The sequence below is a fragment of the Acomys minous genome (assembly GCF_964271855.1).
Source record: "Acomys minous genome assembly, chromosome: 7".
NCBI lineage: Eukaryota > Metazoa > Chordata > Mammalia > Rodentia > Muridae > Acomys > Acomys minous.
The window spans coordinates 14,063,924-14,091,055 of NC_140488.1; the positions used below are offsets into that span (position 1 = coordinate 14,063,924).

The 27,132-nt window shown below is 47.4% G+C and overlaps 2 protein-coding genes across 2 annotated transcripts; one reads left to right on the forward strand and one right to left on the reverse strand.

Annotated features, from left to right (window-relative positions):
- Nucleotides 1-373: 373 nt before the first annotated feature.
- On the reverse strand, nucleotides 374-6,288 carry LOC311602316 (PWWP domain-containing DNA repair factor 4-like). Its single transcript, XM_084790236.1, has 4 exons — nucleotides 6,205-6,288; nucleotides 5,918-5,985; nucleotides 4,152-4,316; nucleotides 374-2,689 (listed from the first exon to the last, which is right to left on the reverse strand). The coding sequence occupies exon 4, from the start codon at nucleotides 2,515-2,517 to the stop codon at nucleotides 421-423; it is 2,097 nt and encodes a 698-aa protein (XP_084646362.1). The 5' UTR covers nucleotides 2,518-2,689; nucleotides 4,152-4,316; nucleotides 5,918-5,985; nucleotides 6,205-6,288; the 3' UTR covers nucleotides 374-420.
- A 7,803-nt stretch (nucleotides 6,289-14,091) lies between these two features.
- Nucleotides 14,092-23,006, forward strand: LOC311601957 (melanoma-associated antigen 10-like; the record flags this gene model as incomplete). The annotated part of the gene is given in 8 exon segments (XM_084789710.1): nucleotides 14,092-14,106; nucleotides 16,403-16,493; nucleotides 19,757-19,870; nucleotides 20,568-20,663; nucleotides 20,859-20,948; nucleotides 21,063-21,135; nucleotides 21,902-22,902; nucleotides 22,905-23,006. Coding segments are annotated over 2 exon segments (1,038 nt in total). The 5' UTR covers nucleotides 14,092-14,106; nucleotides 16,403-16,493; nucleotides 19,757-19,870; nucleotides 20,568-20,663; nucleotides 20,859-20,948; nucleotides 21,063-21,135; nucleotides 21,902-21,966.
- Between the last annotated feature and the right edge of the window lie 4,126 nt (nucleotides 23,007-27,132).

Below are 27,132 nucleotides of genomic sequence, written 5' to 3' on the forward strand. Positions count from 1 at the left end.
AGCATCCCAGAGAGAAGACAGAGAGGAGGACCAGGAAGTATGGGGGGGAGTCCGAGACAAGGCCTCAGGAGGAAGCTGGTGTGCTCTCTGGGTGCACAGGGTCCCTGCAGAGAGTGCAAGGTTGTGTGCCTAGCTAGCCAATACTCCATACAGGGCTGCTGAGGTTCCAGGGAGGCGTGCCCATGGGACTTCTGGGTACTAGGGCTCAGGCCAAAGAGGCCTAGGCCTGGCATGAAGCTAACAGGATTTGTAGATCCTATCTGGACATCTGCACTGTCAGGCACAAAAGTGAACATTTATTACGAGGGTGGAAAGGAAACGCTCTCCACCCAGTTAGGAGCTTTCACAGTGCCCATAGCATGCCTCCCAGGCTCCAGGATGTTCCTCTTTGGAGGGCGGGGCGTTCCTGTCTCCTGTCATCTAAGAAGTGGGACCAAGCACAGGAGGGGCCCTGGCATTCTGATTTCTGGCTGCTGATCTCCTGCCTGCCGCCTTTAAGATGGTCTTGTCGAAGAGCTCTTTCTCGCGGTAGTGCACGGGTGGGCCACGCAGGTACTTCTCTTCTGCCTCCTTGTAGCTGAGGTCTTCCAGGGCAGCGATGGAGCAGATGATTGCTTCTGGAAGAAGAACCTCCATGGTAAAGCGCACTGTGTCTCCTCTTGTCAGGGAGAGTACGTCCTTATCTGCTTCCTTGGCTATTTTCTGCAAGTACGTGGCCACTACATGCAACTGGTCTTCATCTTCTAGGTAGGTCTCAATGCAGAGGATTTCCCTCTTTAATTGGCGGAGGTTCTCCAGGCGCTTGGACTGTTTTCTCCCCTTCGCGATGTCCCACAGGTGCTGGTCGGCCCCTTTCCTCTTGACGATGAAGTCTACGATCTTCTTGTTGGTTCTGTCCCACGCAGCCCTCATGCGGTCAGGCAGGAGTTTCTTGCGGGGCCCCTTCCCACTCAGGGCCGTCTCCTCCTCCCAATCTTCCAAGTCTGCATAGTTCACCTGGGGAAAATCAATGTGCAGTTCGCCCTCTTGGATGGCCCTCCTCAGAGGGTAGCTGGTTCGGGAAGTGTAGTAGTCCATAAAGGAGGCCAGGGAGGAGCCGCAGGCCAGGCCCTCTCTGTAGTGGTCGATCAGAGAGAAGCACCAGCTGATTCCCTGGCCGTACACTCTGCTGGCTCTTCTCAATAGCGATCTCTTCTCTCTACAGTCCAGAGGCTTCAGCTTGCGGAGAGGAACGCGGACACCCCTGCGCTCAAGCTGCATGTTGCCCTCGATCAACAGCACTCTCGCCATCTTGTCGTGTTGGCTGACGCTCTTGACCACCGCTGGCCAGAAAGGAAGGTCCTGGCATTTGAACCAGACCAGCATTCCTCGTTTAATCGTATTCGGATTCTGGGCAGAAGCCACCCTGGTGGCTTGGCTGTCTTCTTGAATCGCGGCCCTTCTCCTCTGGAACCTGGTGCTGGCCGCCTTTGAGTGCACATGAGGTGACAGTTCTGGTGCCCTGCAGCAGGGACACAGCACGTGGTGGATCTTCCTTTTTCTGCTAGCAAGGCGGGGCGACCTTCGCAGCCTCGGGATAGGAGGCACACAGGCTGCTGATGCCCCCTTTGCATCTGGCTTCAGAGTCCCTGGGCTGGGGTCCTCCTTGTCCTCTGGGAGGGCAGTGTTCTTTCTCTGGCCTCCAATAGCCCGGATCTCTAGGCCTGCAGAGGATGCTCTTGCTCGTGGCTTCAGGGCTTTGGGCGAGGTGGAGATGCGCCGCCTCCTCCTCCTTGGTGGCCCAGGGGCAGCCTGCTGCTCATCTTTAGCCCGGGCACCCTCCGTGGAGGCTGGGTCCCTCCAAGACCTATGCTTGGATGTGCTCAGCTTTCTCTTCCGTGGATTACAATCAGCCCTTCCTGCGGGTGCTGGGGAGCTTGGCCACACTCTGGTGCCTCTTAACCCACTCCCTTCTACTTCAAAGTGAGGGGGCCCAACAGCACTGTGCGCCTGGCTTTTATCCCCTTGCCCAGCAGCCAGATTCTGTGAGCCCCTCACCCGGGGGCGACCCCGCTGCTTCCTAGGACTCCTCTGGGAGAGCCCTTGGCCTTTCTGGCTGTGTGCTTCAAGGTGAAGGCTCTGGAGTGGGCTGCAGCTAGCCTGCTCTTTGGGAACCTTTGGGGCCTCCATGTCGGTTTTTCGACCATGTGCCCTTCGTCCTGGAAACGTGCTCCTTCCCTCACACAGAACATCCAACGCCATCTTGAGGGCTCTCCAGTATGCCCTCGTCTGCCCTGGCGAGCCACTGCCCTGTGACTTCCTTCCTGGCAAGGGGGGCATGGTTAAGAGTTTGGACTTGGTTAGGGGCTTCACCTCGGTGCTCCTCACTCTTGTCTTCTCACCCAGTGGCATGACTTGCACCTCCAAGAAAGGTGCCCCTCTCCTCTTACTATGGGCTGAGGTCCTGGGTCTCGACAAGACCCGTGCGGGCCACATCTCGCCCTGCCAGTTGCAGAGCACATACTCTGCAGAGTCCATGGTGACAGGATTCTGTGATCACCAACGACAGGGTTGCGTGGGCTCCTTGACTGTCTGCGGGTCCTCTCCTGCCTGGCTGCCCTGCCTGAGGTGCTGGCCTCCCTGCAGAGTCTGGTGGAGAATCTTGAAGTGACTTCTTCACTCGGGGCGATGTGGTGCGCGTGGGTGTATCCTGGAGGGTGGGAGAGGGAAACAGAACTGCATGAGGAAGGAAATAGCCTTTAGTGGACATGGGAGCATCAGCTCAGTGAGGTGAGGCGAAGGAAATCGAGGGAGCTCACAGAAGTTTGTTCTGCAAGTGCAGGAGACGATATGGAAGGCTCCCGAGCCTGTGTGCCAGGCACTCATAACCATTTTGTTTCCCACCCTGAGGCTGGGGTGGTGCACTTCTTCCCAGCGAGGTGGGTGTCTTTACAAGACTTGTGTATTTGCTTGCCCACTGAGTCAGTACCTTGGGGCTCCCTGGGATGCCCATGAAGGGGGTAGGGGTCAGAGGAGGGGAAGCCTCATTGGATTATTTTCTAGGGAGCTAGTCCTGCTCTGCCACAAACAGACTCACACTCCACACCGGGAAGCCTGTGGACACCTAGCACATGCGCCTTCCATACTTACAGGATTCCAGGATGAGGAGTAAGGATGTGGGGAAATCTTTGTGGTAATTTGCTTAACATGGCAAGTAGGGAGGGATGGCTGCTATCAAAGCTCCAGGCCTCTTGCCCCTCCCCGTCCAATCATTTGATTCAGATCTTTGGTTCCCTACTCCATTCTGGACCTCACTATGGGATCTAGTGTCCACGGGGCACACTTGGAGAGAGCCCCCAAGAGAAAGCACTACATTGTGGAGAAATGGGCAGACTTGGCAGTGTCAGAAGGAGTGAGTGTTTCTGTTGGAGTAGTACACCCTCCTGCTGCAAATGTCTAATCTGCAATAGACCCTGAACAACATACACACCTGCATCTGTGTGTGTGTGTGTGTGTGTGTGTGTGTGTGTGTGTGTGTGCATGTGTGTGCATGTGCATGTTCCTGACTGCATCTGCCTTGAGCCTGTGTGGTTCCTATCAGAACTGCACATGTCATGCATGCCTGTGGGAAACAATACCCACATCTGTCTCATCCTCACAAGAGGCCCTCTGTGCTCACCTTGAAGGACTACAACACAGGGGAAGAACTAGGAAGGGCTCACATGCCACCTGTGCTCACTCTTCATTCAATAGTAAAAGTGATTTCCTGTCATTCCCTGGGCACCACAAGGCACAGTGAGTCAGAGCACTGTGAACTCAGGGCTCATGACATAGCATCCAGAGGTCACTGTTCTTCTTGGAAACTCCCGTTATCCTAAGTCTTTTCTATGCACACCGAGCATGGGGACCCCAGACCTTATCCTGGGAATTCCCAACCTTACAAAAACACAGGAGGCAAATGATGTTCTCCCCAGTCCCTCCCTCAGTCCTTCCCTCCCCACCCTCTGCATTCATAAGCACCCAGTGGTACACTCTAGCTCCTATTCACTATGGCAATGTGCAGGGCCCCTCCTGTTCTATTCCCATCCAAGGCTAAGGGACTTCAAACCCCATTTCACAATGCCTAAAGTGGCTATCTACAAAAAGGGGTCAGGGTGTGTCTCAGGCCCCACCTGTTGGATGATGCAATATTAAGTGTGTATGGTGGCAGTAGGGGGCTCAAATTAGGGATCAACCAGCAGGAACCCTTCCTCTGATGAGACTGTGTGATCCTCACAGGGCTGGTTTGCTCTGATTCGGCCTCCTTTGAGTCCTGGGCCTTGTCACGCAGACGTCTCCTGAGGACACAGAGGAAAACACAAGCCCCTCAATTACTGTAGGCTGCTTTCTGCTGGACCTTCCTGGCACATGGTGTTCTCCACCAAGGCCGAATGAGCACCATCCAGACCATTCGTGACCACCCCACACCCACCGGGGCACCATGCTTCGGGTGTGTGAGAGCTTAGCCCTCACAGGGTACCCTTAGAAACCAAGGATGTCTGAGTTACACTTACAGAACACACCCTTCCTACCCAGCCCAGGCCTGTGCTTGCTTCTGCTTCCCTCAAGCAGGGCATTCTCGGCCCCACAGACTTCAGTCAGAAAGCATACCCAGGAATAACAACTATGTATTCAAGCCCACAAACCAGGGCATCCGTGCAGCATCTGTAACCCAGTCGTGAACAGTCATAACCAGACATAACCAGTCATCTCAGGCCATGCTCTCTGCAGACTGCATTCCCTCCCTGTGTGCCTATTGCTCCAGGGCATCTGAAACCTCCTTAAGTTTCCTACAGCCTGCTTAAATCATATATGTATCGCCACCTGCCTCCACCTTCTCTGCCATTGCCCGCAGTGCACTACTTTCAAAGGTTTGCTGACATTTCTGTGATAGTCACCTTCCCCGCATAAACAGCACTATCTTCTCAAGAGGCTCATGGAGAAGTGTGGGAGATGGAACCCTGAAATCTCTGTCTCCGCACCTGTTTCAACCCTGGCACCAAAAGCCCTCTATCAAGAGCTTGTACTCAATGGCTGTCTGTGAAGGCTATTGGCGTTTTCTCCAGATGGGAACAGTGGCTACTCTCCCTGCGGTAAGACAGACACAGGAGGGACAGGCTGATGAGAGGGTGTAGGAATGGTACAGTGTATACTGCTCACACACAGAGGCAGAGATACACGGAGAGCTCCCGATGAGCTGGAAGGTCCCAGAGAAACCCCGGCTGCACACCCTGTAATGCCCAGCTGGTGCTTAACCCAACCCTGAGCAGGGTGAAGGCTCAGACAGAGACACAAACTAACGCCTGTTGAGGGAACACAGTCTGGTCCTTCCTCGGGTGTCCATATCGCACTGATTTTTACCTCAGTCTGCCTAACTGTGATTAGTGGCCAGTTTAGAGGCAGCTAGCTGTCTTTTGGGGGCATTTCTTGCTTCCTGTGTCAGGTATCCAGGCCAAGAGAGTAACAGCACTTGACATCCATTGTCCTCCAAGGAAACTGAGGTTCAGCACCTGCCTCCCACTCCTACTCCCCTCCCCCTCTGACCCACCCCACCCAACCCCACCACCCTGTTCACCTCCTCCTTAAATGCTCTCTAGCTTCTCTCTCAGACAACACAAGCCACAGCTATCCAGCCTAAGGTGCTGTAACACAAACACGGTCATTCTGTCAAGAGCACATGCGACAATCATAGCTTTCAGAGCCTGAAATGGATAAAACTGTCACCAAAGAGGTGTCACATGAGGACAAAAGAGAGAGGGCTAGGTGAGCAGCCAGTCCTTGGGTCTTCACTTCAGACAGTAGTAGTGAGAACCTTTCCTGTGAAATAGCACACACGCTCAGAGGGCAACACTCACAGGCTCAGCTCACACAGGCACTCGGGTTGGCTACAGGCACCTACCTAGGCGCTTTGCGTGTCTATTTGGTGACTCCAACTCTCCAGCCTGTGAGTATCCTTTGCGAACATATCTGTAACCAGAAAATACTGCCTTGCTCCCTGCTGTCGTGGCAACCGCTGTGTCATAGGGGAGGGTGGAGAAAAAAGTTTTCTCCTAGCAGCCAGTGCTCTGTGGAAACCAGGAAGTACTAACCCCCCCAGGGGGCTGACTGTCCACTTACATCCCTGTCACCTAGCTCCCTCCCCGACACCCTGCAGCTGCAGGCATGAAAGGAAGTAAGCATACATACCACAGAAGGTGATGCTGCCATTCCAGGGTGCAGGGCCTTTGACCACAGAGGTGTGGGACAAGGCAAGACAAGAGATGACGGGTTCTGCTCTGCTCTGCCTCCTGTAAGAAAAGGGGCCATGTCACCTGCCAGAGTTCAGAAGGCAGGCACATAGTTTCTCCAGATGCAAATGAGTGTTCTAGGTCACTTGGCAGAAAATGTGGAGGAGCATGAACCTGCACAGGATAGAAAGCAGCTCAGGGAGTCAGGTGGTGGCATCATCAAAAGATCCATCTTGAATCTCAAACAGGAAGGGGGCAGATCAAACTTCAAATAGCAGGAAGCTTTGGAAACCTCAAAGCCTGCCCCCAGTGACACATTTCCTCCATCACTGCCACACCTCCCAAACAAATCCCAAACAGCACCATCTACTAGGAAACAAATATTCAAAAGCCCCAGGCTGTGGATGCTATCTCATTCAAACCAGCACCAGCATCTGCACCAGCACCAGCCTCCTCTCACCCACCTACCCACCCACCCACAAACACACACAGGGACACTCACAGACACATACTCACCCATGCCCAATCTCCCAATCTCATTCCCTCTCTCTCTCTCTCTCTCTCTCTCTCTCTCTCTCTCTCTCTCTCTCTCTCTCTCTCTTTCTCTCTGTCTGTCTCTGTGTGTCTCTGTCTCTCTGTCTCTCTGTCTCTGTCTCTCTGTCTCTGTCTCTGTCTCTTTCTCTCTCTGTCTCTCTGTCTCTGTCTCTCTCTGTGTCTCTGTCTCTGTCTCTGTCTCTGTCTCTCTCTCTCTCTCTCCCTCCCTCCCTCCGTCTCTGTCTCTGTCTCTGTCTCTTCTCTCTCTCTCTCTCTCTCTCTCTCTCTCTCTCTCTCTCTCTCTCTCGCTCTCTCTCTCTCTCTCTCCCTCCCTCCCTCACTTCCTTCCTCCCTCCCTCCCTCTCAACTTCATATCTATAAAGAACAATGAAAGATCCAAGGTAGAATAGTAAATGACTCAATAAATAGTAATATTAAATACTGGGTTAACTCAGTATTTACATATGAGCAAATAAATTCTCCTTTCACAACATATATATGATTGTCATTGATCTATACAGTATTGTTACAAGATAAATTTTTCCTTTGTTTGCAGGTAATGAAATGTAATTATATAATACAAATTGCAGAACAAAAGTAGTGTACTGTGATAAAACCAATATGAATAGAATAGTCGTTTCCTTCTAATCCATGAAACCTATAGGAATGTTAGATCTTTCAGTTATAAATAGAGATAAAACTTAAAAGTTCATTTTTAATACTTAAAAACAATCATATTAGGGTGTGTTGTAACCTGCCTGATATACAGCAAATAGCCATCAAAGGTGGCATTATGCCCATCCTGTGTTGTAAACAAGGAGGTAATTAGAATTACAAGTGTGTTGTAGGATAAAGAGGGAAGGCATTTGAGGCTTACTGTCCTAAAGGTGAGGTAGGGCCCTGTCTTACTCTGAATCATCTTAAGTCGCTACGTTCAAGAATTAATCAAGTTGTATATTTAAGAGAATTCTATTATGACTGCTAACTTCAGAAAGATTAAGGCCGGTCTCATAGAATGGCATGGGACTTCTTCATTTTGTTTTTCTTTCACTGTGTTGCTCTTGCTAACTTGGAACTCACTATGTGGACCATGCTGGCCACAAACACAGAGATCCTCCTGCCTCTGTCTTTTTAAAGCTGTCATTGAAATCCTGTGCCACCACGCACAGCTCTTCCTTGCTTTTTAAAAATTATTTTTCTTTTCAAAACAGGGTTTCTCTGTGTAGCCTTGCCTGTCCTTGGAATTCACTCTGTAAACCATGTTGGTTTTGAACTGCTCTGCCTCCCAAGTGCTGGGACTAAAAGATTGAAAAATATTTTCAGTAAAAAAAAATCTTCTAATACATTATAACTTTCATTTTTTTCTTTTATACATATTTTAATTATTTCTGGATTTTACGCAATATATTTTGACCATATTCTTATTGTAATTTTTACTTATTTTTATACAATATATTTTGATCATTACTTTCCATTCCCCCAACTTCCTGCCTGATCTCCTCCATATCTTTACCCACCAAATCTCCTTCTCTCTCCCTCCCACCTCCCCCTCTCATTGTCTCTACATGTCAAAAAACCCACAACAAAAACCATTAAATCCAAAGCTAAGGAAGAAAAAAAATTTTAATAAGATAAGAAATGCCAAAGAAAACAAAATTTTAAACCTTAAATGAAAAACCTGGAGTCCATTTTGTATTGATGAACGACTCCTGGATATAAGGGTCTCTTCTGGAGCGTGGTTAATGTTCTCAGGGGAGAAAAAACTTACTTTCCTTTTCCAAACAGCTTTATATTGCAAAACTTTGTTATTTAGGTAAGGAACTTTGCATCCACTTCCCCTTTTCAGTGTTGTGAGTTAGTCCAGATTGAACCTGTGTATGTCTTATGTATCCCATGAGTTTATTTGATCATCAATCCTATACTGTCTTGAAGACAGTTTCCTTGGGGTTATCTACCACCTCTGGCTCTTCTAATCATTTTGTATTGTCTTTTTCATAGATACCCGAGCACTGAGAAATAAGGTTTGAGGAAGTTATCTGATTTAAGGTTAAGGGATCCAAAGTTTCTTATTCAATACAAATTGTCCCATTGTGTGACTCTATGTCAATACTCATAGACACATTGATAAATTGAATCAAATTGAAGATCCAGATGTAAATTCACCCAAATAGCTGAGTTTTTTTTGTTTTTGTTTTTGTTTTTGTTTTTGTTTTTTGAGACAGAAGCAAAAAAATACACACTGGGGAAAATCAGTCCTGGAGGTGAAAGTAGATGGCTGCAAAAAAAAATTCAAATATTTATTACCTTGCACAAAGCAACTCTAAATGACTCAAGGACCTCAGAGTAAGACCAATGATCTGAATATGACAGAATAGAAAGCATGGAATTGTGGGGAATTCATTGGCATAGTAAAGGGATTTCTGAACAGGACACTAATAGTCTAGGCACTAAGACCAGAAATTAATAAATGAGAGTTCATGAAGAAAAAAAACCTTCCATATAACAAAGGAAAGCATAATTCAAGCAAAGCCGTAGCCTACAGAATGGGAAAATCTTTAGCAATTATTGATCTGATTGAAGGTTAGTATCTAGAATAAAAAAAAAAAAACCTAAGGAGCTGAACATAAAGAGAATAAATATCTGAATTAAAATGGAGTTGTTCTCCACACGCTGATGTTAAGGCTCAGAGAACAGCACTTACTTGTGTCATCACACATTCAGAAGCCTGTCTAGTACCCAACTAGAAGCTTCCCCCACACAGATGAACATTTATAGTGCTGAAAGGTAGTTTTCAAGCTATTAATTGCGTGCATCTATCTATAGATTATTTTAAAGATATTAATCATTACTATCATACAACTACAGACCTTGTGATCTATAACTGGGATCTGCCTGCAAGATACCCTATGGCAGTAGTCAGACAAATGATATTGTTAGGATTTCTATTGCTGTGAAGAGACACATCACAGCAAGTCTCATAAAAATGAAAAAGAAAAAAGAAAACCTTTAATTGGGGGTGGCCTACAGTTCAGAAGTTTAGTCCGTTATAGTCATAGCAGTAAGCATGACAGCATGAAGGCAGACATGGTACTGTAGAAGGAACTAGGAGTTCTACACCTTGATTTGAAGGAAGCAAGGGGGAAAAACTGCAGCCCAACCCCCAGGGCACACCTACTCCAGAGAGGCCACAACTACACCTACTCCAGCGAGGCCACAACTATAATGTCACTTCCTTTGAACCAAGCATTCAAACAAATGAGTTTATGTGGGGGTCATACCTATCCAAAGTACCACATTCTACTCACTGGCTCCCATAGGTTTGTAGCTGTAATATAGTGCAAAATGCATTTGGTCCAGCTTCAAAAGTCCCCATAAGTCTATCACAATCTCAACAATGTTTAAAAATTCAAAGTCTCTTCTGAAACTCATGCAATCTTTCTCTTCACTATAAGACCCTGTAAAATAAAACTTGGAAATGGAGATACCTTACAATGGCATAGAATATATATTAGCATTCCAAAGGGAGGAAAGGGAGGATAGCATGGAAATAACTGGACCAAAGCAAAACTGGGAACCAGCTGGGCAAACTCCAAACTCTGCATCTCCATGTCTGATTCCAAAGCATTCTTATGGTCTCCAACTCTTTTCGGCCTTGTTGACTGAAACAAAGCAAAACCAAACCAAACCAAACAAAGCAAAGCAAAGCAAAGCAAAGCAAAGCAAAACAAAACAAAAACTTCTTTCCCTTGGGCTGGTTCTATTCTCTGTTACCAGTTTTTCTTGGCCAGTATCCCATGACTCTTACATCTCTAACATATTGGAGTCTTCTGTCTTTTATTTTAATGCCAGAACCGTGTGGCCAAAACTTCCCCCAAGTTCTGCTGCTTGCTGGTGCTGGAGTATGTTCCACCTGTTCAATTATATCTTGACCAACTTCCATTTACTGTTCATCACATTTCTATTAGACAATGCTCAGTAACTCTTAAACATAGTTGATTATTAAGCTGTTTTGTCTTCTTTCTTATAATGAAATATGTGTTTCTTCCTTTCAGTTTAAGACAATTTTAAAGTTAAGGATATTGCTGAGAAATACATTTATATAAAGTAATGCAGCTCTCTTCATAAATAATTAACATTCATTATAACTGATCTTTTCCTGGTGAATGCTCTTTAAATTACTTCATTTTGTAACTGACGTACTTGGTCCTGAATGGTTTCCAGACAGAACAAGAAAGATATATTTTAAAAGCTGGGAACAGTTGAGAATCTGAATGTATTTTGGTTTCTAGCTAATTATTTATGAGGAGAAGCACGGTAGATATAACTCAAGATGAGCTTTACTGAATTGGTACTTTCATTGTTTTCTGAAAGTATCTTACGCCAAATTAAGAAAACATGATACAAAGATAGAACAGATAGAGCAGCGATTGAGAGAATGTCCAACCAATGCCTGGCCCAACCCGAGACTCACCCCGTGGAAGAGAACCAACCTCTGACACGACTAAAGATACTTACTCTGCAATGCTTGCAGACAGGAGCCTATCAGAGTTGTCTTCTGAGAGGCTCTACCCAGCAGCTCCTTGAAACAGATGCTGAGACTCACAACTAAACATTGGGCAAATCATAGGGAGTCTAGTAGAAAAATGGGGTGGGGGTGAGAAAAAGAACAAGAGCTGACAAGAGCTCTACAAGAAGACCAAGAGAGATAACTAACCAGGGACCAGAGGGGCCTGTGGAGTCTGAAGTTCCAACCAAGGACCATGCAGGGACTGGACCTAGGTCCTCTACATAAATGTAGCCAACAGGCAGGAGGGGCTGTCTCTGACATGGACTCTGTTGCCTGCTTTTTGATCACTTCCCCCCTGATGGGACTGCCTTGCCAGGCCACAAGAAAGGAAGCTGAGCTTAGTCCTGAAGTTGAAGAGCAGGGGACGGTGTGTAGGGGTCATCCCTTTTCTGAGGAACAGAGGAGGAAGATGGGATAGGGAGGGTGGGGCTGGGAGGAGATGAGGGAAGGGGCTATGACTTGGATGTAAAGTGAATAAATAAATAATGTAAAAACGTTCTACTTCAAAAGCATAAAACAAAAAACAAAAAACACATGATACCAATTATTTGTTCACCCATTTTCTCAAGGAGCTCAGGGCTAAGGACACCATTTTCAATCTTAGCTACAATAGGCACCTAGAAAGCTATTAAGATGTCCTTTGGAAAGATTTACTGTAGAATGATTAGATCTGGCTATTGGAGAAAGAGAATCACATGAGCACTGTTAAAGCATTTAAGCTTCCTTAAGTTTTGGGCAAGGTGTAGTCCAGAGGACTGGATCAGTCGCTCTGACCATTTATACACATATTGAGATCATGTAAGTGGCCCGCTTCAACAGAAACTCTTGGGTAATACTCTGGAATTACTGATTTTGTGGGGCACAGTACTAGATAATTTAATCTATTACAAAATGTCATAATGCTGTAAAATGTCTAACGGTCATAAAATAATATTAGGGTGGTTTGGCACAGCATAACAACAGCAAAAATAAATGAGTAAATAAATAAGTAACTAAATAGCTGTAGAATGTATCAGTATCTGTCTGTTAACCTTAGAGATTCCGCAGATTCTGGACTTAGGCTGAGTTGAAGCATTACTAAGAATCCATCTGCTGACTCTGGTTTGCTTCCAGATAATAGAACCAGTGTTCTAGCTGAGCCATAGGTTCACAAGTTATGAATGAAAATTTAAACAATCTCATAAAATATTCAACATTTGATGTCTAAGTCATGTCTCACACAAATTAAATTAGATTTTTTTGTGTGTGCAAAGGCCTAGCCATCATGCTTAAATGGCTCTCCAAGTGATTCCAGTACGCAACTAAGGTAAAGAACACACTGAGTTAGAATGCATATGTAGAAAAGGTGTTGACGGAGGGTAGTGAGAGGGACAGTAGTAGCATACAAAGAATAGACACTTAGGTCTTTTGTATTTAAATAATATCTCCCAAAATGCAACAGTCTGAATAGAAAGGGACAATAAGCCCCTGTGCCAATACACTCGTAAAATGTTCTCCTCTGAAATTTTAGATGTCATTTTAAGGGTGCTAAATTAAAATTTAACTTAAAGACAGTGTTTCATATATGATCTTATTAGTATAAGACTCCCAGAGCAGCAGAGACTCAGCGCCATTTCATGAGGTTCCCAGAGGGGAAGGTGTTGGCTCTGTTTCTTAACAATTAAACTTTCTTATACAACCCAACTAGCTTACACAAAAGGGGAAAAAGGGTTAAATGGAAATAAGAGCGAACCTTCTGGTGTCCGTTCCACGGGACGAGTTCCTTGGTGTCTCTGGCCTACGCCCTGGTCTGGCCTGTTCGCTGATCCTCTTCCTGATCCACGTGAGCTCAAGCCCGGTCTAAACCTGCTGCTCTTCTCTTCTCTCCTCTCCGCCTTCCTGTCTCTTCTGTGGAAGGGGCGGGGTCTCCGCCTCCCATTTAGGGTCAATTAGAAACACAATAGTCCAGGTGGAGTCCCTCTGTCCCCTTCCTGAATTCCAGGCCCAGGATGGCTCCACCCAGTCTATCTCAAGGTTAATCTCAGAGAGTATCCCTGGTGTGTCCAAGGACAAAGCCCACCAAGACTGCTTTCACCTGTGACAAAGCTTAAACTCTTTCCCACAGGCAGGGCTTGGGACTCAGAGCCAATATTTGAGATTCCCAAAGGGAAGTAGAAGGGGCAAGGACTCTGTTCCATTTCATGAGATTCTGGGAGCGGTCAGGGTAAGGACTCGGCGCCATTGCATGAGATTCCCGGAGAGGTTAGGGCAGGGACTTGGCGCCATTGCATGAGGTTCCCAGAACAGTTGGGGCGGGGACTTGGCGCCATTGCATGAGGTTCCCGGAGTGGTCAGGGCGGGGACTTGGCGCCATTGCATGAGATTCCCGGAATGGTGGGGCCCGGGACTTGGCGCCATTGCATGAGGTTCCCGGCATGGTCAGGGCGGGCACCCAGCACCATTGCATGAGATTCCCTGAGTGGTCAGGGCAGGGACTCGGCGCGGGGCGGGGACTTGGCGCCATTGCATGAGATTCCCGGAATGGTCAGGGCGGGCACCCAGCACCATTGCATGAGATTCCCTGAGTGGTCAGGGCAGGGACTAGGCGCGGGGCGGGGACTTGGCGCCATTGCATGAGATTCCCGGAGCAGTTAGTGCGGGGACTTGGCGCCATTGCATGAGATTCCAGGAGCTGTGGCTGTGCTGACTTAGCGCCCGTTCATGAGACTTCCAGAATGGTTGGGGTGGGGATTCGGTGCCATTTCATGATATTGCCGAAAGGTAGGCAGAATGGGCGGGAATCAGGGCCAATTTGTAAGAATCAAAGAGCAACAGGGATAAAGCACCATTGCCTGAGATTCCAGGAAGGGAGGCAGAAGGGGCGAGGACTTGGCACTATTTTTGAGAATCCTGGAGCTGCAGGGACTCAGTGCCATTTCCTGAGATTCCCGGAGTGACAGGGCTCAGTGCCATTTCCTGAGACTACAGAGCAGCAGGGACTCCTCACCATTTCCTGAGGTTCCCAGAGCGGTGTTGGGAAGGACTCGGCGGCATTTCGTGAGATCCCCAGAGGGGCAGGGGCAGGGACTCGGCGCCATTTCCTGAGGTTCCCAGAGCGGACAGGGGGTGGGTTCGGGAGGGAAGGGAGGGGCAGAAACTCCAGGCCAATTCATGAGGTTCTGGGGGCGGCCCTTGGCACCATTTTGTGAGGTTCCGGGAGAGGTGTGGGCAGGGACTCAGCGCCATTTCATGACATTCTGGGAGTGGTGGGGATCAGCGCCATTTCCTGAGACCACAGAGCAGCAGGGACTCCTCACCATTTCGTGAGGTTCCCAGAGCGGTGTTGGGAAGGACTCGGCGGCATTTCCTGAGATCCCCAGAGGGGCAGGGGCAGGGACTCGGCGCCATTTCCTGAGGTTCCCAGAGCGCACAGGGGGTGGGTTCGGGAGGGAAGGGAGGGGCAGAAACTCCGGGCCAATTCATGAGGTTCTGGGGGCGGCCCATGGCGCCATTTTGTGAGGTTCCCTGAGCAGTGTGGGGAGGGACTCAGCGCCATTTCGTGACATTCTGGGAGTGGTGGGGACTCAGCGCCATTTCCTGAGACTACAGAGCAGCAGGGACTCCTCACCATTTCCTGAGGTTCCCAGAGCGGTGTTGGGAAGGACTCGGCGGCATTTCCTGAGATCCCCAGAGGGGCAGGGGCAGGGACTCGGCGCCATTTCCTGAGGTTCCCAGAGCGGACGGGGGTGGGTTCGGGAGGGAAGGGAGGGGCAGAGACTCCGGGCCAATTCATGAGGTTCTGGGGGCGGCCCATGGCGCCATTTTGTGAGGTTCCGGGAGCAGTGTGGGGAGGGACTCAGGGCCATTTCGTGACATTCTGGGAGTGGTGGGGACTCAGCGCCATTTCCTGAGACTACAGAGCAGCAGGGACTCCTCACCATTTTGTGAGTTTCCCAGAGGCATGTTGGGAAGGACTCGGCAGCACTTCATGAGATCCCCAGAGGGGCTTGGACTCAGCGCCATTTCCTGAGGTTCCCAGTGTGGACAGGGAGTGGGGTTCCGGAGGGAAGGGAGGGACAGAGACTCCGCGCCAATTCATGAGGTTCTGGGGGCGGCCCTTGGCGCCATTTTGTGAGGTTCCAGGAGCGGTGTGGGCAGGGACTCAGCGCTATTTTGTGACATACTTAGAGCAGCGGGGACTCAGCGCCATTTCCTGAGATTACAGAGAAGCACCATTTCGTGAGGTGCCAAGAACAGCAGGGACTCAGACTCGGCGCCAATTGTGAGGTTCCCTGGAGAGAGGCAGAAGGGGCGGGGACTCGGGGCAGTTTGGTGAGATTCCCTGAGCTGCAGGCACTCACCGCAATTTCCTGAGATTCCAGAGCAACAGAAACTCGGCGAAATTTCGTGAGGTTCCCAGTGAGGCAGGGGAGGGGACTCAGCGCCATTTCTTGAGATTCCGGGAAGAGAGGCAGAAGGGGCAGGGACCCGGGACCATTTCTTGTGAGAGGCAATGAGGGCAGCAGAGGCAGCAGCAGCCAGTTGAGGTGAGAGTTTAGGGCAGAGTTCAAAACCTTTTGGGATAAATAGACCCACAAAAATGACAGTTTCGTCTCTAAAGTGGCCTAGCTCCAAGTGGGAGTGCACCTGTGGGAACGAGCCCCTTGCCCCTTGATTTTGGGGGACTGTGTTCAGTTGTCACTTTCAGGCCTTCCGTGAGGGAGAGATGGAATATCATGAAGGGTAGACGTCACTCCTAAGAGTGGCCTGCAGAAGGTCGGCTTGGGACAGAGACCACGCCCCCCCCCCCAAAACACACACACACACGCACACAGGGACTCATGCACGCACACTATGGGGTATATAATGTGAGCTGTACCAACCGGGGTCCACGTGTCAGAATGAGCCCCTACCCCTCCCTCTCCAGTGACTCTGACATACGCACCATTTTGCTCCCCAGAAATCAGGGACCCTGTGCCGGTTTTAGTTGGGACAAAAGCCAGGGAGTTGGTGATGGAAGCTTGATCCAGGATGGACAGGCCCAGAATGTTAAACTAGATTTGTGTCCTTTTGACAGGCCTCCACTGTCCTGGTGGCAGCTGACGAGGTAGAGCCAGCCTGTACCCAAGTTTCTGCTTCTGAGGACCTGGAGAGCTCTCAGCCTTATTGTAAGCATCCTTGAGTTTAAAGGGCATCTCAGTGCCAGCTTGTGGGAAATGGCTCCACTGCACCCTTCCACGTCCTGGGTGCTGAGGAGACACACACTGAAGGCACTGTGTCAGAGGTTCTCTGAAATGAGGGACCATGGGACATTTTTAAATACAGATAGGAGCTGAGAGTGCTTTCTCAAGTCTCTGATGGGGTGGAAGACCAGATAGTTTAGTTTTACGATGAAGCTTTGTTGTTTAGGGGTTAAGATGTTTTTAGGTCTAGATAGACATTTTAAGTTGATAATGATGAGATGAGACAGAGATTGATTTCCATTCAGAATTTTAGACGCACCAAGATAGGAAAGATGTTGTCTTCAAGGTTGCCAAATTCAAATAGACAAAACACCATGAATGTAACATTTTTGTAATTCCTGATTGTTTTGTGATTCTTCTTGCTGTATGTAGTTTATTGTATATGTGTGTGATAATATACTTGTAAGGTAGAAAAGGAAAATAATTTTAAAAAGCTGGTTCCTAGATGGTTAGGCCCAGACACCCTAGCTACCTTGTATCATTTTGAGAATCTTGAACCAAATCTGGGCAGACTTCCAAGTATGAGCCTGTATCCAAGCTTCTGCATCTGCATATGGGCACTTCCAGGACTAAGCACCATTTTTTGAGATTCAGAGAAGGCCACACCATACTTTCTGAGTCTAGGTGAGAGATTAAGATTAGGGGGAGGGGAGGGGCAGAAAAGTCTCTTTCAGCATATATGGTCGAAAAATAGTGCAGTTTTGGCCCTTTGGTTGACAGGGCATCAGGTGGGTCCAACTTTGGGGACTATGAACAGGAGTCATTTTAGGAAGTTCCTGGAAAGAGCTTTTCATCACCTCCAGGGAGGAAGTCAGACCTGAGAGTGGATTAGGGAACTCCCAGTCTGGAAGTGTCCCAGAGTATTTTAACTGTGCCCTATAGTCATATTGCTACACCAAACATGGCCCCGGTTTCAGGAATCAGACCTTTATGTAGTCAGTCGCTATGAACAAGAAGTAATTTGTCTAGGTCCCGTTAGCCTGGGTGGTGGCTTCGCATTCAGGCTGTGTAGCCAGAGGGTAGAATGCCAAGGCCCCACTCTATCTAGAGCAGTGGTTCTCAGCCTGGTTTCCTGCCCCTTTAGGGGGGGTGGGGTGGAATATCAGATATCCTGTGTATCAGATATTTATATTATGATTGGTAACAGTAGCAAAACTATAGTTATGGAGTAGCAAGAAAAATAATTTCATGGTTGCAAGTCACCACAACATGAGGAACAGTATTAACATTGTGGGTTTCAACGTTATGAAGGTTAAGAAACACTGACCTAGTGGTTGTCCAAATGATAATTCAGCAGATCCACTTGGAGGAATGAGCGTGTTTCCATCTCTGTCCAGGGACAGAATGCATAGGAGCCCTTAAGGAGATCCCTGAAGAGGAGGGGATCTGTAAGACCAGATCAAAGCTGGGATTTGGTTCCTGATGATAGACACCCCATATAGACAGGGTCAGATAATCAAGCAGCAGCGTATTCTTTCTAAAGTCTTGCGGCAAAACCGGGTTGGTTTTTAGGAGTTACCAAGGGGTAGCTTGGAGGAATCAGATGCATTTTGTGCCATTGCTGGAGGTGAGAGAAGGTCTCAGTTCTCACTGGAGGGAATGAGGCCCTCCCATACTTCCATATCCGCATCCAGGTGCTCAGGGATGAACTTTGAGCCATTTTTCAATTTCCTGGAGGGGCAATACCCCTACCGAGCTTTCAGGGTTCAAGAGAGAGCTCAGAGTAGAATACACAGCCCCTTTCACAATAGAGGGTCCTCAGGTAAAACAGCTTTGCCTCTGTTGTCAACAGGGCATCAAGCTGTGAGCTCTAATAGGAATCAGCCCCTTGCCAAGCCCCACTGTCATCCTGTGGGGACTGTATGGATGCCATTTTCCGAGGCCGCTCGTTGCGAGAGGGAAGCCATGATCACTTTGTGACTCACGTGTGAGCTGGTGCAGGACTGCAGATGCCCTCCTCCACATAGACAACCTCCAAGTACTCAGCAGCAGCTTTTTCACTGAGCTACGATAAATAGGAGCCCTTACTCTTAGCACTGTTCCCCTGTCTCACCCTTATGTCTACATACAGAGACTTGCAAGGCATAAAACTTTTTCTTTCTGGAACTTCAAGGATTCCTTACTGTCAGAGCTAAGGGAGTTCAGGATGGCTTACAGCGTCTCCTTCTGCATACATGGTCCCCAGATAATGCAGGCTCAATAAATGAGGGTCTTTCAAGGGAAAAATAGAAATGTACGAGTTGGTATTTCCTAGGGGTGGGGGTGGGGGGGCTTGATTGCAGCATGAGGAGAGGCAATTTATAGGAATTAGCCTTTTCTGGTTTATGCCTATTGAAATCTGAAAGTCAGGGTATGGAGAGAGGTCTCTGTGGTTAAAAGCACTTGCTGGTCCTGCAGGTTCAATTCTAAGCCCCCACATGCTGGTCCACAACTTCTATTCCAGGAGATGTGTTTCACATAAAATACACATGCAGTCAAAATATTAATACACATGAATTTTTACAAAAGTATTCTGGGAGTCAAATGAGCAAAGGGGATCAACTGGCCTCTGTGGGAGGCCAGGGTGAGAATTTGGTGTGCCTTCTGAAGCTCTGATCCAGATGGAGGAACCCCAAATCACTCAACCCTGCCCATTTTGTCCCAAGTGAATGAAATGAGCCAAATCAAGAAGAATGAGCTTCAAGTTAGACAACATCCCAGCATCATGTAGGCAGTATAAGACCCACCCCCAGATGAGGAGATTTTGGTAACTGACAGCCACTGGAAGAGAGACCATTTTCTTTAAGAGTGCATGCCCTGGTCTATTTATCATGCTTCAGTGGATGCCCACACTCCAAAGAATATTCCATTCCATTCCATTACAAACTGGTCTCAATGGGTTAAAAAAAATAGGGCTACAAACATTAGTGGGTATAGAAGGAACTGGAACTATGAAGATTTAGGGGAAGGGTTGCATATGATTAAAATGCAATGTACAGATTTATCCAAGAGATAATAAAATAGTTTTAAAAGATGATTGTGCTCTGCATGTCCTCTCCAGGTACTCTTGGAATCAGGGTGAGACTTTATGGTGAGGAACCCCAAATCCATACTCCTCTGTTGTCCATTCTGCATGAAATGGGGTGGTGTGTGCTGGTAGGAATAAGCCTCCATCCCCCAAAGTGACTCTGATTTGGATAATTTTTCAGATGTAGTTGGAGTGGAGAATGCCCAGGCACCATGAAGTGAGCCCAGGCTCCATATAGTAAGACTCTGAGGGCAAATCAAGGAGCTGCTACATTAGATCACTCATCTGTACATTGGTAAGTAGTCCTGCACTACATGCGGCTTGCCTGGTCAGGTGAGTGGCCTGCTTCCACCCCAGTAGATCCAAGGTCAGAGGCTATCTCTGAGATCCATGGACAAAAGAAGTGCTTGGATACAATAACAGTCAATGTGAAATTCCAAGGATTGGCTGAGGATAGCAGGTCCCATATACTCAGTCAGTGTGTACATATTCCAGCATTGCCAGCTACCTAGGTGAGTTACCATAGTGACAACTAAAGGTGAGGAAAAGCACAGCCCCTCCCAAAAGAAGAGATATAATACCTAGCCTTCCCCACTAATGTTGCCAGAAGAGCCGTGGTTGTGTGGGTCCTGTGTCTGTCTCTCCTGTACGCTTCATCATTCGTGCTGGGGCTTCTTTGAGGGGTGATGACTTTGTCCTAGGGGTGATTTCAGGTCAGTCAAGGGAACCGCTTGTGGTGAACAGATGGAGGAGTCCCAGGATCAGCCACATCCCAGATGTGGACTGATGCAGGCTCTGTGTGCCCATAGCACAGAAAGAAGGGCTGTACAGCCTGGCCATGTTCTGAGGACAATACTCAGAAACACCAAGGGGCATGCTGACTTCTCTCCCTTGGACAGGATGGTGGGAGTCTTTGGTAGGGTGAGGTGTATTGTGTCATCTGGACATAAGGAGAGATGTCAGGAAGGACAAGTCCGATGAGTGACCCTCAGGTGGACTTAGGAAATCTCGACCTCAACAGAGATGAGCCCAGCAGGACAATCCACGCAGATGTGAAGGGACGCGGCACTAGCTGGGATATCAAGGAGGTAAGGAACTTGACCAGAGTGCGGACCCTAGTTAAAAACGGAGTTCCCAGGACCATGTAAGTTCCAGGTAAGGACCACCAGTGGATGAGTGAAGGAAATCCCTGTCGTGGGCCCCACAAACACTCCTTACATACCTGATCCCCACAGTCCTGGGTAGTGCTGTCTGTCATTCTGAGGACCCTGTCTTGGTTGCAGATCAGTGGTTTCAGTGTGCTGAAAGACCTGATAAAGGGGAGTTTGACTGGAGTCATCAGAGCGAAGATCTCAGGAGTGCGGGGACTCAAGGTGAGGACTAAAGGGGTCCCACCCCCTAAACACATGAGACGACCTGCCCTCCTCTCAGCTGTGTGAGAACCCAGGGAACCTCTCACTTCATGTCCTCTTCCCTTTGTCTCTCAGAAATAGGCTCTGGCTTAGAGAAACTAGCCTCAGACCATCATAGGACGCCGTACAGTCCTTGCCTTTTACCAAGGTGAGTGTCAGGCATGTCACCCATTCCAAGACACGTGGAATATACTGAATCAGGCCACCTCTTGCAATTGAAACTGAACAGATATGAAGTGCTCTCAATCCCCTCTATTCTATGTCAGAGAGGTGACTACCCAAGAGTCCCCTACGGGCCAGCAGAAGTGCGCTGTCCAGCCCTTGTCGGGAACCCTGAGGGCCTAGAGTGAGCATAGAAGCCCCCGTTATTCCCCACAGTCCACCTTACCCTTCCTAGCTTAAAACTCAGTTTTCAATTAGAACTTTACAGCTTTGGAATGTTGTCAATATCTCCAGGGGATAAGTCTTGGCCTGAGACTGTCTTCAGGTTGTATACAAGGGCAAACCCATGTAGCCTCAGAATTTTCAAGGAGGTACATACTGGAGGTATATATCAAGGGTACCAACAGCCTGGATTATAGACATTCCACATTTTCTGGACCCAAATATTTTGATGGCAGTTGCGAGGGTTCGAGGTCTGTGACTTGGCTGTACCCGAAATAGCTGTTTCACTTTCTCTTTGGGGCTTTTATGGTTCTAGGGCTGCTAAGTTCTGAGGGCTCGAGCTATGCAACTAGGCTGTGCCCCAAATAGCTGGGTCACTTTCTTTTGGGGGCTTTTATGGTTCTAGGGCTGCTAAGACTCCTTGTGAACCTAGAGCATCTCTTAAGAGAAATCAAATAACAGGACTTTTTGAGGGCTGTGAGAGAGTGGATGCCAGTAGAGTCTACTCACCCTCTCTCTTTCCTCATCAGGCCTGTGCGTCCTCGTTGCTGTGACTGGGACACTCTCCTGCCTGCTGTTACCAAGGAAAGTCACAATGGACGATCCCCAGGATACTCATCACTCCAACCTCCCAGACAGTCCTCAGGCCCAGTCCGAATTAGACAGTGCCCAGGCCACCATGGCTGCAGCAGGGGAGAAGGAAGTCACCATCTCAGAGGAGGTGTATAGTGGTGGAATACCAAGTTCTCCCCAGAGTCCTCAGAGAGCCTCCTCTCCCCCTGTGGAAGTGGAAATGGCTTCCATTCCTGGGCTCCCATCTGATGAGGCTCCCATGGAGCAGGAACAAGAAGTGCGAAACATACTGTCAATGTTGCACAGTGCACTGAACATAAAAGCGTATGACTTGGTGTACTTTCTGATTTCCAAATATGAAATGAAGGAGCTCACTAGCAAGGGGGAGATGCTGGAAGCTATTGGCAGGGAGTATGAGGACTACTACCCTCTGATCTTTAGTAAGGCCTCTGAGTGCTTAAAGCTGGTCTTTGGCATTGACATGATACAAGTGGACCCTGTTGTCCATACCTATGTCCTTGCCATTGCCCTGGGGCTCACCTATGATGGGATGCTCACTCCTGTCGTGGGCATGCCCAAGACAGGCCTCCTGATAGTTATACTGGGTATCATTTTCATGCGGGGAAACCGGGTCCGTGAGGAGGTGATCTGGAACACGCTAAAAAACATAGGGTTGCCCAATGAGAGCGATCCTTACCTATGTGAGGATCCCAGGAAGCTCATCTTTGGGGATTTTGTGCAGGAAGGCTACCTGGAATACAGACAGGTACCTGGTAGTGATCCTCCTTCCTATGAGTTCCTGTGGGGCCCAAGGGCCCGCGTTGAAACCACCAAGATGAAAGTCTTGGAGTTTTTTGGCAGCATAACTAGGACTGATCCCAGAGAATACGCTGAGAAATACGCAGAGGCTTTGAGAGAGGAGATAGAGAGGGCCCAGGCCTGGATTGCCAGGCGAATGGCAGTCCTGGCTCTGACCTGCTCACGCTCTCGTGTATGGGCAGGTCAGTAATCCAGGTACCACGCTATCTGAGAGCTGGTGGGGGGAACTGGGAACCATTGTAGTTGTATTATTCTGTTTATGTGACTTGGATTCTTGGTATTCCAAAATGTTAACACTCTTACCAGAAGATCCATTAATTTTAAGTCTTAGTAATACATGCACTGTTGTTCATTCGGGGTTGGAGAGTCTTATTATTTTGAAAACAAGTGAGAATGACTTAAGTCCTAATTTGTAACATGTCACAGATACCAGTGACATTGAAAGTGGAATTTCCTGGACAATGGGAAAGGAGGTACTTGGCATTAATTTGAGCAAGAATAAAATTGGTTTTTTTTATTGTCTTACAGTGTTTAGTCTTACATTCTTGTTAACTAATTAAAATCAAAACTAAAAAACTTGAGTGGAACTTCTTACCCCCAAACCTTCACTGAGTACCTATTCTTTGCAGAGTTTCTTATTAGCAGTGGGGCATGGCAGAAGCTAGATCTCTCCTCACCCATGGAAAAGTAAGATAGAGCATAAGCCAGGGCTATGGTTTTCTGTACAGAGTGTAAGGACAGGATCCACAGCCCTGTCGATACAGCTAGAGGTTCTTTCAGACCAGAAGAGGTAGAATAAGAGGCTTGCAAAGGGGTCTTCTGGGGGCAAGCAGCCCAGTGTCAGTACTGTAAACCAAAGCAGTTTGAGAGTCATGTGGACATGGTAGCTCACAAGGTCTATAAGCCCTGATCCAGGGGATCTGATCCCAATGTCTGACCCTGGGGTTCAGGGACACGTGAGGTGCACAAGTAAACAACGCACCCGTTCACTTACGAGTGGCTATTAGCTGTTAAGTGAGAATCAAGCTGTAATCCACAGGCCCAGAGAGGTTAGATAAAGAGGAGGGCTCTCAGGGTATGCTGGGGTCACTTGGACCTCCCTGGGAAGGAGAAACAGAATATTTCTTGCAGCTGAAGTCAGGGTAGGTGGAGTCAGAAACAGGAGGGGCATGGAGGGAGGGATTACAGGGAGAGACAGCTGGAACTGGGGAGCATTTTGGAGGGTAGAAACCTAGTGCAGTGGAAACGTCCTGGAACCTACGAAGGTGATTCCTAGTAATGGAAGATATGAAGTCTGAAGTGGACATCTTTTGTAGCCAGGCAAAGCTTCCGGTGGTGGCACTGGGTTGCATTTGGCTGAGGTTTGGTTTTTTTGTTTGTTTGTTTTTGGCTTGGGGTTCCATGGAGATACACAAACAAACCAGGCTGATGCTAGGACAGAGAGCTGCCTTCAGCAAACTGATAGTCGGGTCCAATTGCCAAGGACCACATCCTAGCAGAATGGCTAAGATAAAGAATTTCAAGTGACAGCACATGCTGTAAAGTATGTGGAGAAAGGCTAACACTCCTCTATTGCTGATGAGAGTGCACATGGGAAAATCACTTTGCAAATCCATCTGGTGATTTCTCAGAAAATTGGGAATAGTGCAACTGCAAGACTCAGCCAGCCATACTACTACTGGGCATATACCTGAAAGGTGTTCCACCATACTAAAAAGACATTTGCTCAACTCTGTTCATAACAGCCTTAGTCATAATAGACAGAATCTAGAAATAACCTAGATGTCCGTAAACTGAAGAATGAATAAAGAAACTGGTACATTTACACAATGGAATATTACTCAGCTATTAAAAGCAAGGAAATATTGAAATTTGCAGGCAAATGGATGGAACTCGAAGAGATCATGCTGAGTTAGGTAACCCAGAACCAGAAAGATACGCAAGGTACATACTCACCTATAAGTGGATATGGGCCCAACATAGATGTCCTCTGAGTTATTCCACCCAGTGGGTATCAGGAACTCACTGCTGGACTCTGGGCAGAGTGCTGAGAGTGGTATGGAAGAATGAGGGCATGGAAGGACCCAGGATGTTCAGGAGCCCCACGAGGAGACCATCAAGACTGGCAAACTTGGACCCAGGGAAACTGCAAAATGTTACACCAACCAAGGACAATACAGATAACCTAGGCCCCCTGTTCAAATCTAGCCAATGGACAACTCATTCTCCACAGTTGTGGGCAGAGCAGGAACTGCCTCTGACGTGAACTCTGGTGCCCTCAGTTTGATCACTTCTACTCGGTGGGGAGGCCTGGCAGCACACAGATGAAGGGGAAGTAGGCTATCCTGATGAGACCTTATAGCCTGTGGTCACTGACCATATCATTGGGGATGCTTATTCTTCAAGCCAAATGGTATTTTAAAGATGTCAATGCTATTAAAAAGACTGTTACCGTGTTTCTTGCACTGTATCCTATGTAACCCCATTATCATAAAAAGGAAATCCATGCCCCATTAGTGAGTTTTCTTTGATTGTGCAAATGTCAGTACTTTAGGACAACCCTCTATCTCAGACAAGTAGCTGTGATCAATATAGGTCAGCTGCCATAGCCACAGAATGGCTGGCTCCAGGTAATGCCAAGAACTCAGAAGCCACAGGAAGAAGTCTGAGGCAGAAATACCATTGGAACCTATTTAAGAAAGATGTGCAAAGCTAGCCCTTATCTGAAAAGGTGAAATAACTAGCCACAGGCATTCTACATTTAGTGTTCCAATCTCATGCAACTGTATACTACTTGGCACTGCTTATTGTGATATCTTTATCACGACGATATCTTTAGCATGGCTCAGTTGTCAGTCATCACATGAAGACTCATTCTATTACATAGTGTGGTTCAATGTAGCTCCACTGAGCATAGGAAATTATTTTCCAGTCCCCAGTAGGACCCAGGATATTTTCCAGGTCTTGCATACAGGACAGAGTTTTATGAACCACTACAGTAAATAAAAGATGTTGCTTATCCTGGATTATATATGAGTACATCCATCATATAGGTAGGAAGAATTTGTGAAGGAGGTTGAGTGTCTGGATGGCTTCTGGTCCACTCATCCAATAGGCTTGCCCACAGAGACTTCATAACAGAAATGATGCTTAGAATTCTCAGTCCTAGCCTTGTACCCTGTACTTACTTCATTTCTTCCTCTATATCTTTCCCATTGTACTAGACTCTGGACACATGGCGGAGTGGCAGGTAGCCTGGGGATTCCCTAGATGGCTTCTGCCACATGGTTTTATTTTAGAGCCTTGAAACGCTCTTCTCTCACTGAAGTCTTCCTGTCCTTTTTCTTACTTAGGCTCTTGGATATGGTTTTTACAGAATATATATTACTAAAAAATGTCACTCAAAAAAGCAGATATTCTATTAAGATTTCAGGATTGAAACCCTCCTGTAAGTTTATGATAATATAAAGTAACCAATAATTTCTAAGTACAATATTGGCAATATTTATTTAAAAACATACTTTTACTTTAGCCTAATGTCCATGTTATCTTCTTAGTATAAAGGATGTATATTTACACAATAATTCATGTTACTAATGTGCATATAAGTTCTAATAATCAAGTGGAAAGTGGTGAACAACCTCTTTGTCTACTTGGGTGAGATGGTTTGACTAATTATAGCCCATGGATCATTTCCTCCTACTGAGTTTTTTCATCTGGCTTTAATAGGACAGGAGGTGCCTAGTCATATTGTAAGTTGATACACCATGCCTGGTTGATCTCTATTCGAGTCTTGACCTATTCTGAAGAAAAACTGAGGAGGAATGGATGGAGGTGAGGAAGAGAGGAGGTGGGGAGAGGGACTTGGAGGAGAGAAGGGAGGAGAAACTGTGGCCTGGATATAAAAATTAAATAAATAAAAACTAGACATACACATTAAAAAATCATGGAACATTAATGCTTTAGGATTCCATAATGTGACAAAACTGAAATAGACATACCAATGCTATTATAGGAAGAAGCGCAACTTTTACAGTTTTATAAGGCAACAATACTGCCTCCTGTCACTATTTCTGAGACAAGACTTGCCTTGACTTTTTATGAGTTCTGTAGCAGATGCTTTTCAATTTTTAAAATCTTTTTATTTTTTATCTTTTGGAACAGAATCACTTACATCCAAGGCCATGTGGCCCAGGCTAGCCTGGAACTTCTGACCCTTCTTGTACTTCCCAATAGTTGGAATTACAGGCATTCACTACCATGCCCAGAGTTAAGCAGACACTTTCAAGTCCTATATTATCTACCTCATTTGAAGGTATCATGTGAAAGCTAGCAGGAACTGCCCAGCTTTTTCGGTCAATAGCAGTTT

Bases quoted from the DNA above. Each gene is read 5' to 3' on its own strand.
- LOC311602316 (XM_084790236.1), bottom strand. From the start codon at position 2,517: ATGGACTCTGCAGAGTATGTGCTCTGCAACTGGCAGGGCGAGATGTGG.